Here is a 13,250-nt window from a genome sequence, read left to right as displayed (position 1 = left end):
GTGTAAGGCTGTGCCTAAATAAATCACAACACCTGGCATGGATTGTAGAACTATGTTGGCTTGATCAGGTGTTTTGGCATTTTCTCTATATTTCTGGTCGCTCTGGTGCTAATAGCCTCAAATGAGGAAGGCGTTTGTGACACCAGACTTATCTGTTTTCTGTTTTTAATCTGATCCATAAGAATTTGAAGTCATCCACATCATAGTCTTTTAAAAGATTTGCCATCTTTGCCACAGGAATGTCTCTTGTATATCTTTTGTCTTTTCTCTTGTGTTGCTTTAACAAGATCAAGTAAACTTTTCTTTTAAATGCATTTACCCTGTCTCACTTAGCCTGGTAAGATCAATAGCACTCTTTTTTTTTCTGTATGCTAGAATGTATCAGTAGTTACATTTCCATCATTTGAATCCAAAACATAGTGGTTGTATATTAGTTACCAAATTTCCTTTCTGGAATCTAAATCACAGATTGGCATTATGAGTAAACTTAACATCAATGCAATGTCAGAAATACCCTTTTTAGGATTTTCTTTAGGGTGTAGGAATTTTCGTATCATTATGCAGGGCACAGTATATTATGGTAGCCATGAAATCCTGTGGAAAATATCCATGGGGATAGGGTGAGAAAGAATACTTCCCACTTATTCCCAGCGTGTCATGGAAGGCAACTAAAAGGGGAGGTAGTGGGGAGCTGGAAACCCTCCCTACCAATTTTCACTTTTCCAAGAGAAGGAACAGAAAAGGGGGCCAAGTGAGGATTTTCCCTCTTAGGCTCAGTCCTTTGTTCTTGATGCTACCTCTTTAATGCGGGAAATGGTGAATTTGTATGAAAAAAAACAAATCATGTGAAAAATATAAATTATGTATGATTTATAGGGCTTTATTGTAAATGCTTATACATATATTGCAGTGAATTTGGAAGAATTGAGGCTTTTGTATGATGTAATTGTGGGGAGTAGAATGAAGAAATTAAAAAGTTATGATGAAAAGGCTGAATTGTTGTTAAAAGAAAGTTATCAGTATCTGTATGGGACTGGATAGGTTACGTGTTATTTTTAGTGCAGTAAGAGAGTTGAATGAGAAATGGTAGTTAACAGTTGAGGAACTGTTTAGTGGAATAAGGTTGTTTCAAGATCTTTTAAAGAGAATACATAAAGCATACTGGTCAGTGATTTAGGGTAAAGAGGGAATGCAGAAAAGAAAAATGGATTCCACAGCAGATGGTAAAATCTGAGAACGTGCAGTTCTTTGTTAATGAAGGTGTATTTTTTCAATGAGATTTGGGAGTTATGTATAGGAAATGTGGTACCTGCAAAGACATGTCCCTCTGATATTTGAGAGAGTCTTGGTGGCAGTTTCATGAAAAGTATTCAAAGCCCATTTTGGTTTTTCCTTATGGTGATCCTCATTGTCTTCCTTCGTAAATCCCCTAGGCGTTGCACCAACCAGAGCTAAGTTCTTGGCAGTGTTATTCTAATCTACCTCTATATATAGCACTTGGTTGAGTAAGGGAAACACATCAGTGGATGAGACCTTTCTTATGTCAGTTTTTATTTTGTGTGGTTTACATATCAGCTAATGCCGTTTCAGTCAGTTAGCAAGGTTCATGTAAGTACATGTGAAAGTTTGCAAGAAATGGAATTTGATGAATTTCTTAATAAAAAGAATGAGCATAGCAAATACATGTGTAAGAAATATAAATTTGATGAATGACTTTGATAAAAGAATGAACGTGGCTGATACAAGAAAGCCTTTGGCAGAATATGCCAGAAGAAATGTTGCCTAAAAGGGGGCAGATGGTGGAATGTATAGAGCTCAAACTAAGATTACTTTCAAGAAGTTTAAAGAGTGAAATTGCAAAGGATTTCTATCTGAAAAGTTCAGGAGTAAGAATGATCAAAAGGATACATTTAGTAAGAATAGTGAAAGTACATTAGAAACTTAGAGGCTTTCAGAGATAGTTTGGAAAAGAATGATCAGAAGCTTACATTTAGCAAGAATATTGAAATAACATTAGAAACTGAAAGGCTGTTGGAGATAATTCAGAAATGGGGACTGAAGATCCATGAATTAGATGAAGTGAAGACATATAAGAAAACATCAACACCATGATGATAAATGTAGATACTTGAAACTAGAGAATGTAATTGTATGTATCTCTAGAATACAAGACGTATAGGGAGAAGCCATGTTTGTGATACAGATCCCAGGAAGGCTAATGTCAGAAACCCACCAGAATTCCAGACATTTTCGAATTAACTCTGTGTGTTGGATAACACATATGGGTGTGGTCGCCTTTCTTATACCATTTTTATAAATCAATCAGTAGAAAGATAAGAGAAGGAGGGAAAAATAGAAAAAGGGAGAGGGAGAAAGAATAATTCGAAGGGGAAGGGTGTCTTATAAGAAAGTTAACCCTGGATTGCGATTGAGAAACTGTTGGAGGAATAGTGTAGCTTGTCCTCTAGTCCAGCTGTAATTATTCTTGAATACCTTATACATGTACTCTTTAAAAAAGAATGCACTTTACCTCCATTTCTAGATAAACTCAGTGATAGTAACATCCCATATAAACTTAAAGTAAGGTAATGCATGCTGCACTATGTCAGACTTTATAGATTCATTTATGTATTTCAGATTTATGGTTGTCAATTATTGATGGAGAAGATAAAGAGACTGCACGCCATATTGGAAACATGTATGGTTTAGCCCTTATGTATCAGATGGATAAGATCATTGAAAAACAAAAACAAACTGGGACTGCAGAGGATGAAGCCTTCTGTCAGTCTGCTGAACCTGATGATTGCACTCATGTATCATTAACAATTAAAAATATATTAACTCCACGAAGAAGGAGATCACCAAGAGGGTCAGAATCAAACCCTTCACAATCTGCAGGTCACAAGTATACAGAGGTTGTCTCTTCTGCTTCTTCATCTCTTATCAAATCACAATCTCAAACCACCAAGAATTGTCTGAATACCACAACAGATGGTACATCCGTAATAAGACGTATTCCTATCGTCAGAAGCAGATGGAATCCTAAATGCGTCAAATCTAAAGAAGCTGTTGTTTCAAGAGCTCCAAATTATAAGTCATCTAATCCTACACCATTCGTCACTAGGTCATCTCCTGTTAAATCTACTACAGTGGCCTCTAATACAATCAACAGTCTGTCTTCAACTACTCCAACAGCATCAGATTCATCAACCAAATCCATGTGTACAACACAAAAGACTTCTGTAGGTATTGCATCAGCATTGCCTTCCAGAAAATGCACCCCTCTCGCATCATCTAGAACTTCCACAGAATGCAGTACTCCCAGAGTAACTAGAACTTCTATAAGATGTGATGCTAACTTAGTAACTAAAACTTCCACAAGACACGCTGCCTCCACAGTCGATGACACTGCAATACATATCACTTCTTACAATAAACCATCCACCAGACAGAAGACTGCTATGGAGCAAGGTGCTTCAGCAAAAGGCAAGACATCTCCTGTACCCGAGTCTTCCATTAAAAGCATAAAGCCTGCTATGCATAGAACTTCCACCAGGCGTAAAAAGTATACAACGGCTGTCAGTTCAACTAGGTCAGGAAGAGTTCCAAAGAGAAAAGTTGTACTAGATCTGTAAGCTCATTTTGTAGATGCTATAGGTTTTTAGATAACATATATTGAATCAGTGTTAGGATTTTTTTCATACTTGATCACTGTTTCCTGATGTGATGAGGCAGTGCCAGGAGCAGACAAGGAAAGGCCACATGTACTCACTTCCATTCTCTAGTTGTCATGTGTAACGCAGTGAAACTACAACCACCTATCCACAACCAAGCTCAAAGACTTTTTCTGAGTTTACCCTCAGATGTTTCACATGCCCTGGTTCAATCCACTGACAGCACATCAACCCCGTTATACCATAATATTGCAATTCACTCTTATCTTTTGCACGCCTTTCACCCTCCTGGATGTTCAGGTCCAGTGATTGCTCAAAATATTTTTCACTCTATCCTTCCATCTCCTATATGGTTTTCTTGTTTTCCTTGTTGTATAAATCTTCACCCTCACCTCCACAAGATAGTGATCAGACATCCCACCAGCTGCACCTTTCAGCACATTTGCATATTAAAGTCTGTCGTTCACATGCCTGTCAATTAATATGTGATCCGATAATGCCCACTGACCATCTCTCCTACTCACTTAAGTATGCTTTGTGTATCTCCCTCTTTTTAAACCAGGTATTCCCAATCACCATTCCTACTTCAACACACTGCTCCTCAAGCTGCTCACCATTTTGATTCATTATACTGTACTGAATATCCCATGTCCCTCAGTTATACCCACAACTGCCAAATTATTCACCTTTGCATTTAAATCACCCATCACTAATGTCTAGTATCTTGCATCAAAACTGCTGGCTCAGTCACTCAGTTGCTCGCAACACACTTGCCTCACATGATCTTTCTTCTCATTGCCAGGGGCATAAGCTCTGATAATCATCCACCTCTTGCCATTCACTTTCATTTTTACCCACATCAGTCTAGAATTTATTTCCTTACACACACACACACACACACACACACACACACTCACAACTGCTTCAGGGTTAGTGTTAATCCTTCCCTAGCTATTGTCCTGTCACCAGCCCCTGACTCTACTCTTAAGACATTTCCAAACCATTCTTACTCTTTTCCATTGAGGTTTATTTCACTCAGAGCCAGAACAACCAGGTTTCTTTCCTCAAACATATTACTTATCTTTCCTCTCTTCTCATGCTGTTTACATTCACACACATTTGACACCCCAGCCTGAGCTTTTCAGTCAGATGAGCATATATTTCTTACTTCAGTTGGTATAGAGCTTTCCATTTTTTAATATTTTTGATAAGATTAGTTGGTTCGATTCTAAGGTACTACCAAAGCTGAACTGAATACATTCTTTTTTCCTGATTATCTATAGTTATACACTGATACTCTGTTTATTTGATAGTGCGGTGATCTTATGCTGGTGTTCTGCCTTGTTTATTTGATAGTGCGGTGATCTTATGCTGGTGTTCTGCCTTGTTTATTTGATAGTGCGGTGATCTTATGCTGGTGTTATGCTGAGGCAGAAGTAGCTTTGGCAGTAAACATAGTAATCAAGATTGTATTGTAAATTTTACTGTAAATATGTGATAGATAAAGGCAGATTGCATTATTGTAATTATTGAGAAATATATATATATATGTTTGTTAAAACTTTGTTGTATCTTTTGGCATCTGTACCTGTGATAACTAGCTGAAGTTACGCCACTAGGGATATTGAATGGTGTGGCATTCGGTTGCAACTATTGTAGATCTCTGTTTTTTCAGCCTCTGACTTCACCATTTCTTGAGGTGGATTAAATGCATCGAGCTTTAGTTCTGTTACATCTGGTGTTATGAAGCAAACAAGTCATACATAACTACTTGAGCTCATTTAAGTCGTTCATTTTTGTTTATTTTTTCCTTTTTTTTTCATAGACCGAATTGCATATTTTGATATACTGAGGTAGCATCAGGAACAAAAGAGTGGTAGCCTCTAATGCAGACACTGTTTATAGCTGTCATGTACAGTGTACCATAATCAGTGACGACTTTGACATTCAGCAGAGCCTCACGGACTACCTCATGATTTATCTTGAGCATGTCTTATGGTGTAATTCAGCCCAGTGACATCATGTTGCACCCAAATACCATGTTGCATCATTTCGGTTTGTTTAAAGCCCATTTCTCTCCCTCTTAATGTACAGGCCCCAATATTCTAGAAATTACATCTTCATTCTTCCATTTGCTCTTCAACTTAGTTGAGGTAGCATCAAGAACTGAGCTTCTAAATTAGAATTTTTGTCTTTATATTTTTTGTGTTCCTTTTTTTTTCTTTGATACTTGACCGCCATTTCCAACTTTAGTAGGATAGCACCAGGGACAGATGAAAAAAGGCCACACTCATTCACATCCATTCTCTAGCTTTCATGTGTAAAGCACTGAAACCACAGTTCCCTATCCACAATCAGGCCCTACAGACTTTTCCATGGTTTATCTTTGGTGTTTCACATAACTATTTCATTCCATTGATGGCAAGTCAGCTCCAGTATACTGCATTTTTCCAGTTCACACTATACATGCCTTTCACCCTCCTGCATGCTCAGGCCCCAATCACTCAGTTTTAAACTTCATCCTTCCATCTTCAACTTGGTCTTCCCTTTCATCCTTTTTCCCTCCACTTCTGACATATATCCTCTTTGTCAACCTTTTGTCGCTTGTTCCCTGTATATGTCCAAGCCATTTCAGTGCCCTTCTACATCTCTTTCAGCCACACTCTTTTTATTACCACACCTCTCTTATCTTTTCATTATTTACTTAATCAACTCTCTTACCACATATTGTCCTTAAGCATTCATTTCCGTCATACCCATCCTCCTCCGCACAGTCTTATCAATAGCCTATGCCTCACATGTCGGGGCTACTGTACCTTCAAACATTCCCATTTTTGCAGTCTCAGATAATGATCTCTGTCCACACATTCTTCGGTGCACTCAGAAACCCCCCCCCCCCCCCCCCCTTACCCACTGTGTGACTCACTTTTACGTCCATAGTTCCATTCACTGCCATGATCACTTCCAGCTTCTAAAACACTTTACTTTCTCCAATTTTTCTCCATTCAAACTCACATCCACAACTAACCTGTCCTCAACTCTGCTAAACCTAACAACCTTGCTTTTATTTACATTTATTCTCAAATTCCTCCTTTCACGCACCAACTTATGCAGTTGTACACTTAAATCTGCCACCACTGCCATAAACAATAACTAACTCACTTCCTAGGCCCTCTCATCCCCTACAGGCTACATACTTGCCCCTCTCTCCGAGACTCTTGCATATACCTCCCTCATCACCCCATCCATAAACAAATTAAATGGCTATGGTTACATCACACACCCCTGCCACAGACCAACCTTCACTTGGAACCATTCACTCTCCTCTCTTCCTACTCATATACATGCCTTAAACTCTTGATAAAAACTTCTCACTGCTTCTAGCAGCTTTCCTCCCACATCATATATTCTTTAGACCTTCCACAAGGCATCTTTATCAACCCCATCTTATGTTCTCTCCAAATCCTTAAATGCCTCATACAAATCCATCTATTTCTCTAGTTTTGTCACAAGTTCTTAAGTGCAGACACCTGATCCATGCATCCTTTATGTTTCTAGTTTTAGAAGATTGTAATACCGGAGGGGAGGATTTCCAGCCACCTGCTTCCCCCCCTCTTAGCTGCTTTCTGTGACATGCAGTTGTGGGTAGTATTCCTCTGTTGCTAGGGATAATATACTGTAAAGAATATGAGATGCACCTTCCTTGAGGTAGCATCAGTAACAAACTAACAGTTACTTCACCTGTCCACATCCTGTGGAGCTGTCATGTCGAATGAATTGAAACCAGAATCTACCATCCACAACTAAACCCCACAGACTATTCCATGGTTTACCTTGAGTACTTCTGCACTTGGTTTAGCCTGTTGATATTACACCATTCCCTCTGTACCGCATAAGTTCATTCTGTCCCATGCATGCCTCTCACCCCCTTGAATGTTCAGGTTCTAATACAGTTAAGAAGCCTCTATTCCATCCTTCCGTCTCCCTCTGGTTTCCCTTTCTCCTCCTTCTACTTTTGACTCATATCCTCTTTATTAAGCCTTTCTTCCCTCATCCTTTCCTTATGTGTCTTACCCATATCAACACATCTCTTGGTCAGTTTTGTCAATCATTCTCTGTTAACTACCACACTTCTCTCATACATTCATTACTTGATCAGTCCATCTTACACCATGTCCATTATTTGGTTCCAAGTGATGACAGGAAAATGCTGTGTACATGAGGAAATGGTTGGTGGAGAGATGATGAGGAGCATAGAGCTATGTCTTTTCCAAGTGGGCATGAGCACTGGCAGTCGAAATTTTCTGTTCAACTTTAGGGTGTGTCCCCCTTCTAGATGTGTGAACTAAAACAGTGGTGATAGAACTGTTGGCACAGCTGCTGTGGAGTTGCGGATGAATGGCTGGCATGTCTGGACAGTTGTTGAAGTCGGAAGCTGACATTCATCAGGTCTTCCATATGGCAGAGGTTAATGGAGAGAGATGAAAAATGGACTGCATATATAAGACCTGTATTTATCATCTGCTTGGTAGTGTCTGGATGGGTAAGGGAGTGAGGCAAGCGAAAGACTGATTTTATTGGGAATTTTCCTTTTGTCGCTCAAAAACCCATCTCCATGACTCCTCATCATCATGAGGATCCAAATTCTTCCAGTCTGTCTCTAATTGGAATTCCTTATAAAATCCTGTCAGCCATGGTAACGAATTGGCTTGGTGAACTATGACAGAAGCTATCTTTCATGTGGTAGAGGAGCTACTTTGGGAATATTCTGGCATCTGTAGTGGTTATCTGTTTTTTGTAGATTCGTGATGGAGTTTGTGGACTGAACAGCTAACATCACCTCTTGTTTCCTGGTTAATGGAGTCTTGGCTATAGTGTAGATATCCTCCAGCAAACCTGTTGTGAGCGCCATTATCAATTGGATACATTTTGCTTTATGTCTAACTTTGTTTATAAATTACCTCTTTTTTTCATGAGGCTAGGCAAGACCAGGATGCAGGAGGACGGTTACCATGCTATAGTATCACCTCATCTGAATTCTAATCATTCTTGTGGTCGTCATTTTAAACGGGAATTATGAGATTAACTTTAGAATGTGGTACTAGGAGAAGGGTACAGAAACACTGGTAAACATAGCAAGAACTGTATTAACATTGAGGAAATTCTAAGTAGAGAGAAAGTTCCCTCTTCAGAAGAGAATGTAAACCAGAGTCGTTTTCCATTGCTCATACAGGAGGAGAGATGTTAGCAAGAGTCACATATAGCTACTGCAGGAGGAGAGGCGAAGTCCTTTGTTGGTAGGAGAGGTGAAGCCTAAGTCCTGACGGTGGTTGGTGATGGTGCGAGTGCAGTAGGTGATTCTGAGGGCAAAGTGGAGTGGCCTCTGTTTTATTGCCTGGCCCAGCCAAACCTAACCTTGTCTAGGTACGATCGTCCATCTTTGTTCTGTTGTGTGAGGGGACAACAGAAATTACGAGCTTTTGATAACTTAGAAGCTGCATGAAGGATAAGGAAATGCTGGTATTATGATAAGTTTTGGGGCTTTAGAAAAAGAAATGGAGTATGTTTTGCCCTCAAGAAACTGTGAGATGAAGAAAACTAAATACATGATCATGGATTATGGCTAAAGGGGACAACCGAAAGATAATAGGTGAGAAATTGAAATCCATGGCAGCTTTATCATGCTTTAAGCCTAGCTCAGCTCAGACCAGCCATTGTCATTACACTGACCCACATAGACTCCCTGTATAGGGCCATGTTACGAAAATTTTGAGTGTTACCTGTGGCCCAGTTTGTCACAGATAACATGCATTGTGGTGGTGCAAAAGTAACATGAATGTAGGCTTAAGATTTCCATTGCATGTTTAGGCAACCATCTGATGTCTGGTTCTATTATTGGTCATTAGATGTCAGGCCTTGTTAGCATGCATCATAATGCCCCATTTTGATTTTTAAACCAGTATCTACTACGTGCTTGCTTTATTCTAAGTCTGGACACGAGTTATATGGGATGAAAATATGACTTAAGTAATATGATTTCTCTAGTTCCCATGAGAGCCTCAGATCCAACTGAAATGGCAGAAAAATTGGCCGTTGGCAAATGCTATAATGAACACATTTATGAACAAGGACAAGAAAATGTTCAGTGCATTGTTCACCGCGTAAATTAAGCCAAAATTAGAGTGGTACCAGGATCAAGAGAGATGAAATACAGTGAGAGATTTCGAAGCCATAAGTTTGTCCTCTGTGGAAAAGAGAGAAAAGTAGTGGGTGAGTTGATCACAACATTCAAGTTGCGAATATAGAATAAGTTAGAGGCTATAGCAAAAAAGATAACTGGCTAGATAAGACTCAGGTTATAGATGAAAAAGGTAAAACAAGAAAAGAAAGGATTTTTTTAACGTCGACGATATAGAAGTTGAGAAGTTTGAGGATAAGGAAGGTTTAAGAGATGAGGTGGCCCACATGAACTTAGGACTTTCTTACAAGATTAAGTAATGACAGTACACGCCCTTAGGGCAATGGCTCCTGACGAAGGTCTTCCCTGAACTTCAAACAAGAATTGCTTAGAGCTGTGCCGAAGACATTACTACGAATATTCATTGAAGACACTATCAAGGAAGGCATTATGAAAGAAGTAAATAAGTAAATATATCGTAATGATTTCTTAAAAAATTCGATAATGGTGTACTCTCCTACCCATGTTTTTTTATTTCATAGATGAAGGTGATATTAAGATGGGAATATGAAACTTGTTTTGATGGTTAGGAAATGTGTTTTGGCCAGCTCTTCTAAGACACTGAGAGCCTAGGACCTCAAACACCTTAAATTTTCAAATTTTCTCCGGGGGGTTGTTGTACCCCCCAAACCCCCACCTTAGAGTTCGTGATTTGTAAGGGGGGGGATTAATGCGTTGGAGGGGCCCACAATAATATAATGCTGGGCTTCTTTTGAACGCATTATGTTTTCTTTAAACCCATGCTCTTAGTGAAGCGGGTTGGGTACTGTGCAGGATGAAAAATCAGTGGGAATTTGAAGAGAAAACATTAGGTAATATAGATTATTCTACAGCCCACAAATGTCGTGAAATGGGACACATTTTCCATGATTATTTCTAAGCTATGTCATGGATGGTCTTTCATAACGTGTAAATATATCCAGCGATATAATATATATATATATATATATATATTTTTTTTTTTCATACTATTCGCCATCTCCCGCGTCTGCGAGGTAGCGCCAAGAACAGAGGACTGGGCCTTAGAGGGAAAATCCTCACCCGGCCCCCTTCTCTGTTCCTTCTTTTGGAAAATTAAAAAAAAAAGAAAAAAAGAGAGAGGGGAGGATTTCCAGCCACCCGCTCCCTCCCCTTTTAGTCGCCTTCTACGACACGCAGGGAATACGTGGGAAGTATTCTTTCTCCCCTATCCCCAGGGATATATATATATATATATATATATATATATATATATATATATATATATATATATATATTTTACCTGCGTGTTTATTTTATTTATTTTTTTTGGGGGTGTGAATTACTTTGAATGGGGTGAATTGAAGAGAATGAGGAAAAGACGTTGCTAATTAATATAAGGAATTAAAAAGGCTTTTAAGAAAAAAAAATGGGGAGGAATATTGCCAGAATAATGGTGGCTGGTTGGGGTTAGGTAGGAAGGAAGGGAAAGGGGGCGCTGCGGGAATGTAAACAAAACCCGCCATGTTTATGACCGACCCCCACACCTTTTACCACCCCCCTTTACCCCCCCCCCCAATCCCTAATCAGGGTGATGCGTCATGGGTCTTATTTAAGCATCGCCATCGTCTTATTTCGTATTATAACCTGGATGGCCATGCGGTTCTTATTTTGTAACGCCAATACGGTACTTATTTCGTATCGCCTGGGTCGTATTTCGTATCGTAATCAGTATATATATATATAGCGTTTACAGTACTTATTTTGTAGCGCCATTGTCTTATTTCGTATCATAATCAGTATATATAGCGTTTACAGTTCTTATTTTGAAGCGCCATCGTCTTATTTCGTATCATAATCAGTATATATAGCGTTTACAGTTCTTATTTTGTAGCGCAATCGTCTTATTTCGTATTATAATTAGTATATATAGCGTTTACAGTTCTTATTTTGTAGCGCCATTTTCTTATTTCGTATCATAATCAGTATATATAACGTTTACAGTTCTTATTTTGTAGCGCCATTTTCTTATTTCGTATCATAATCAGTATATATAGCTTTTACAGTTCTTATTTTGTAGCGCCATTTTCTTATTTCGTATCATAATCAGTATATATAGCTTTTACAGTTCTTATTTTGTAGCGCAATCGTTTTATTTCGTATCATAATCAGTATATATAACTTTTACAGTTTTTATTTTGTATCATAATCAGTATATATAATTTTTACAGTCATTATTTTGTAGCGCCATTGCCTTATTTCGTAACACGATCGCATTTCGGTTCTTATTTCGTATCGTGTTTGTCGTATTTTGTAATACGGTTCTTATTTCGTATTACCTTGGTCGTATTTTTATTATAGCAGTCACTTTAATAGCATTTACTTCCGGATCTGCATCCAGGGTTCTTAAAGCTGAACATTCTTGATTCTAGATATGTTACTCCACCTTTATGTACATATCTCCCTATCCCCTGTTGCACCACATACCCTGTAACTTCTTCCCTGTCGCACCACATACCTTGAAACTTCTCCCCTGTGGCACCACATACCTTGAAACTTCTCCCCTGTTGCACCACATACCTTGAAACTTCTCCCCAGTGGCACCACATACCTTGAAACTTCTCCCCTGATGCACCACATACCTTGAAACTTCTCCCCTGTGGCATCACATACCTTGAAACTTCTCCCCTGTTGCACCACATACCCTGTAACTTCTTCCCTGTCGCACCACATACCTTGAAACTTCTCCCCTGTGGTACCACATACCTTGAAACTTCTCCCCTGTTGCACCACATACCTTGAAAACTTCTCCCTGTCTCACCACACACCCTCTAACTTCTCCCCTGTCGCACCTCATACTCTCTAACTTCTTTCCTGTCGCACCATACACCCTCTAACTTCCCGTCGCACCACATACCCTCTAACTTCCCCCTGTCGCATTACACATCCTCTAACTTCTCCCCTGTCGCACCACATACCCTCTAACTTCCCCCTGTCGCACCACATACCCTTTAACGTCTCCCCTGTCGTACCGCATACCCTATAACTTCCCCCTGTCGCACCACATACCCTCTAACTTCCCCCTGTCGCACCACATACCCTTTAACGTCTCCCCTGTCGTACTGCATACCCTATAACTTCCCCCTGTCGCACCACATACCCTCTAACTTCTCCCCTGTCGCACCACATACCCTTTAACGTCTCCCCTGTCGTACCGCATACCCTATAACTTCTCCCCTGTCGCACCACATACCCTCTAACTTCTCCCCTGTCGCACCACATACCCTCCAACTTCCCCCTGTCGCACCGCGCACCCTCTAACTTCCCCACCCTGTCGCACCACATACCCTGGCACTCTATACTTCACTCCTGTTCGTATT

At 39.6% G+C, this 13,250-nt stretch overlaps 1 protein-coding gene across 2 annotated transcripts in view; it reads left to right on the top strand.

Moving 5' to 3' along the window:
• The window catches only part of LOC139757421 (uncharacterized), a 53,233-nt gene extending 47,998 nt beyond the window's left edge, over nt 1-5,235 (top strand). For both annotated transcript variants that reach the window (XM_071677924.1, XM_071677922.1), the window contains one exon: nt 2,638-5,235. In XM_071677924.1, the coding sequence (XP_071534025.1) occupies nt 2,638-3,635 (998 nt within the window). In that variant the 3' untranslated portion in view covers nt 3,636-5,235. The remainder of the gene's footprint in view (nt 1-2,637) is intronic.
• Nucleotides 5,236-13,250: the final 8,015 nt, after the last annotated feature.

Source organism: Panulirus ornatus, chromosome 26 (genome assembly GCF_036320965.1).
Source record: "Panulirus ornatus isolate Po-2019 chromosome 26, ASM3632096v1, whole genome shotgun sequence".
NCBI lineage: Eukaryota > Metazoa > Arthropoda > Malacostraca > Decapoda > Palinuridae > Panulirus > Panulirus ornatus.
Note: the sequence above shows the minus strand (reverse complement) of the source record. Positions and strands in the feature narration are given on the sequence as shown.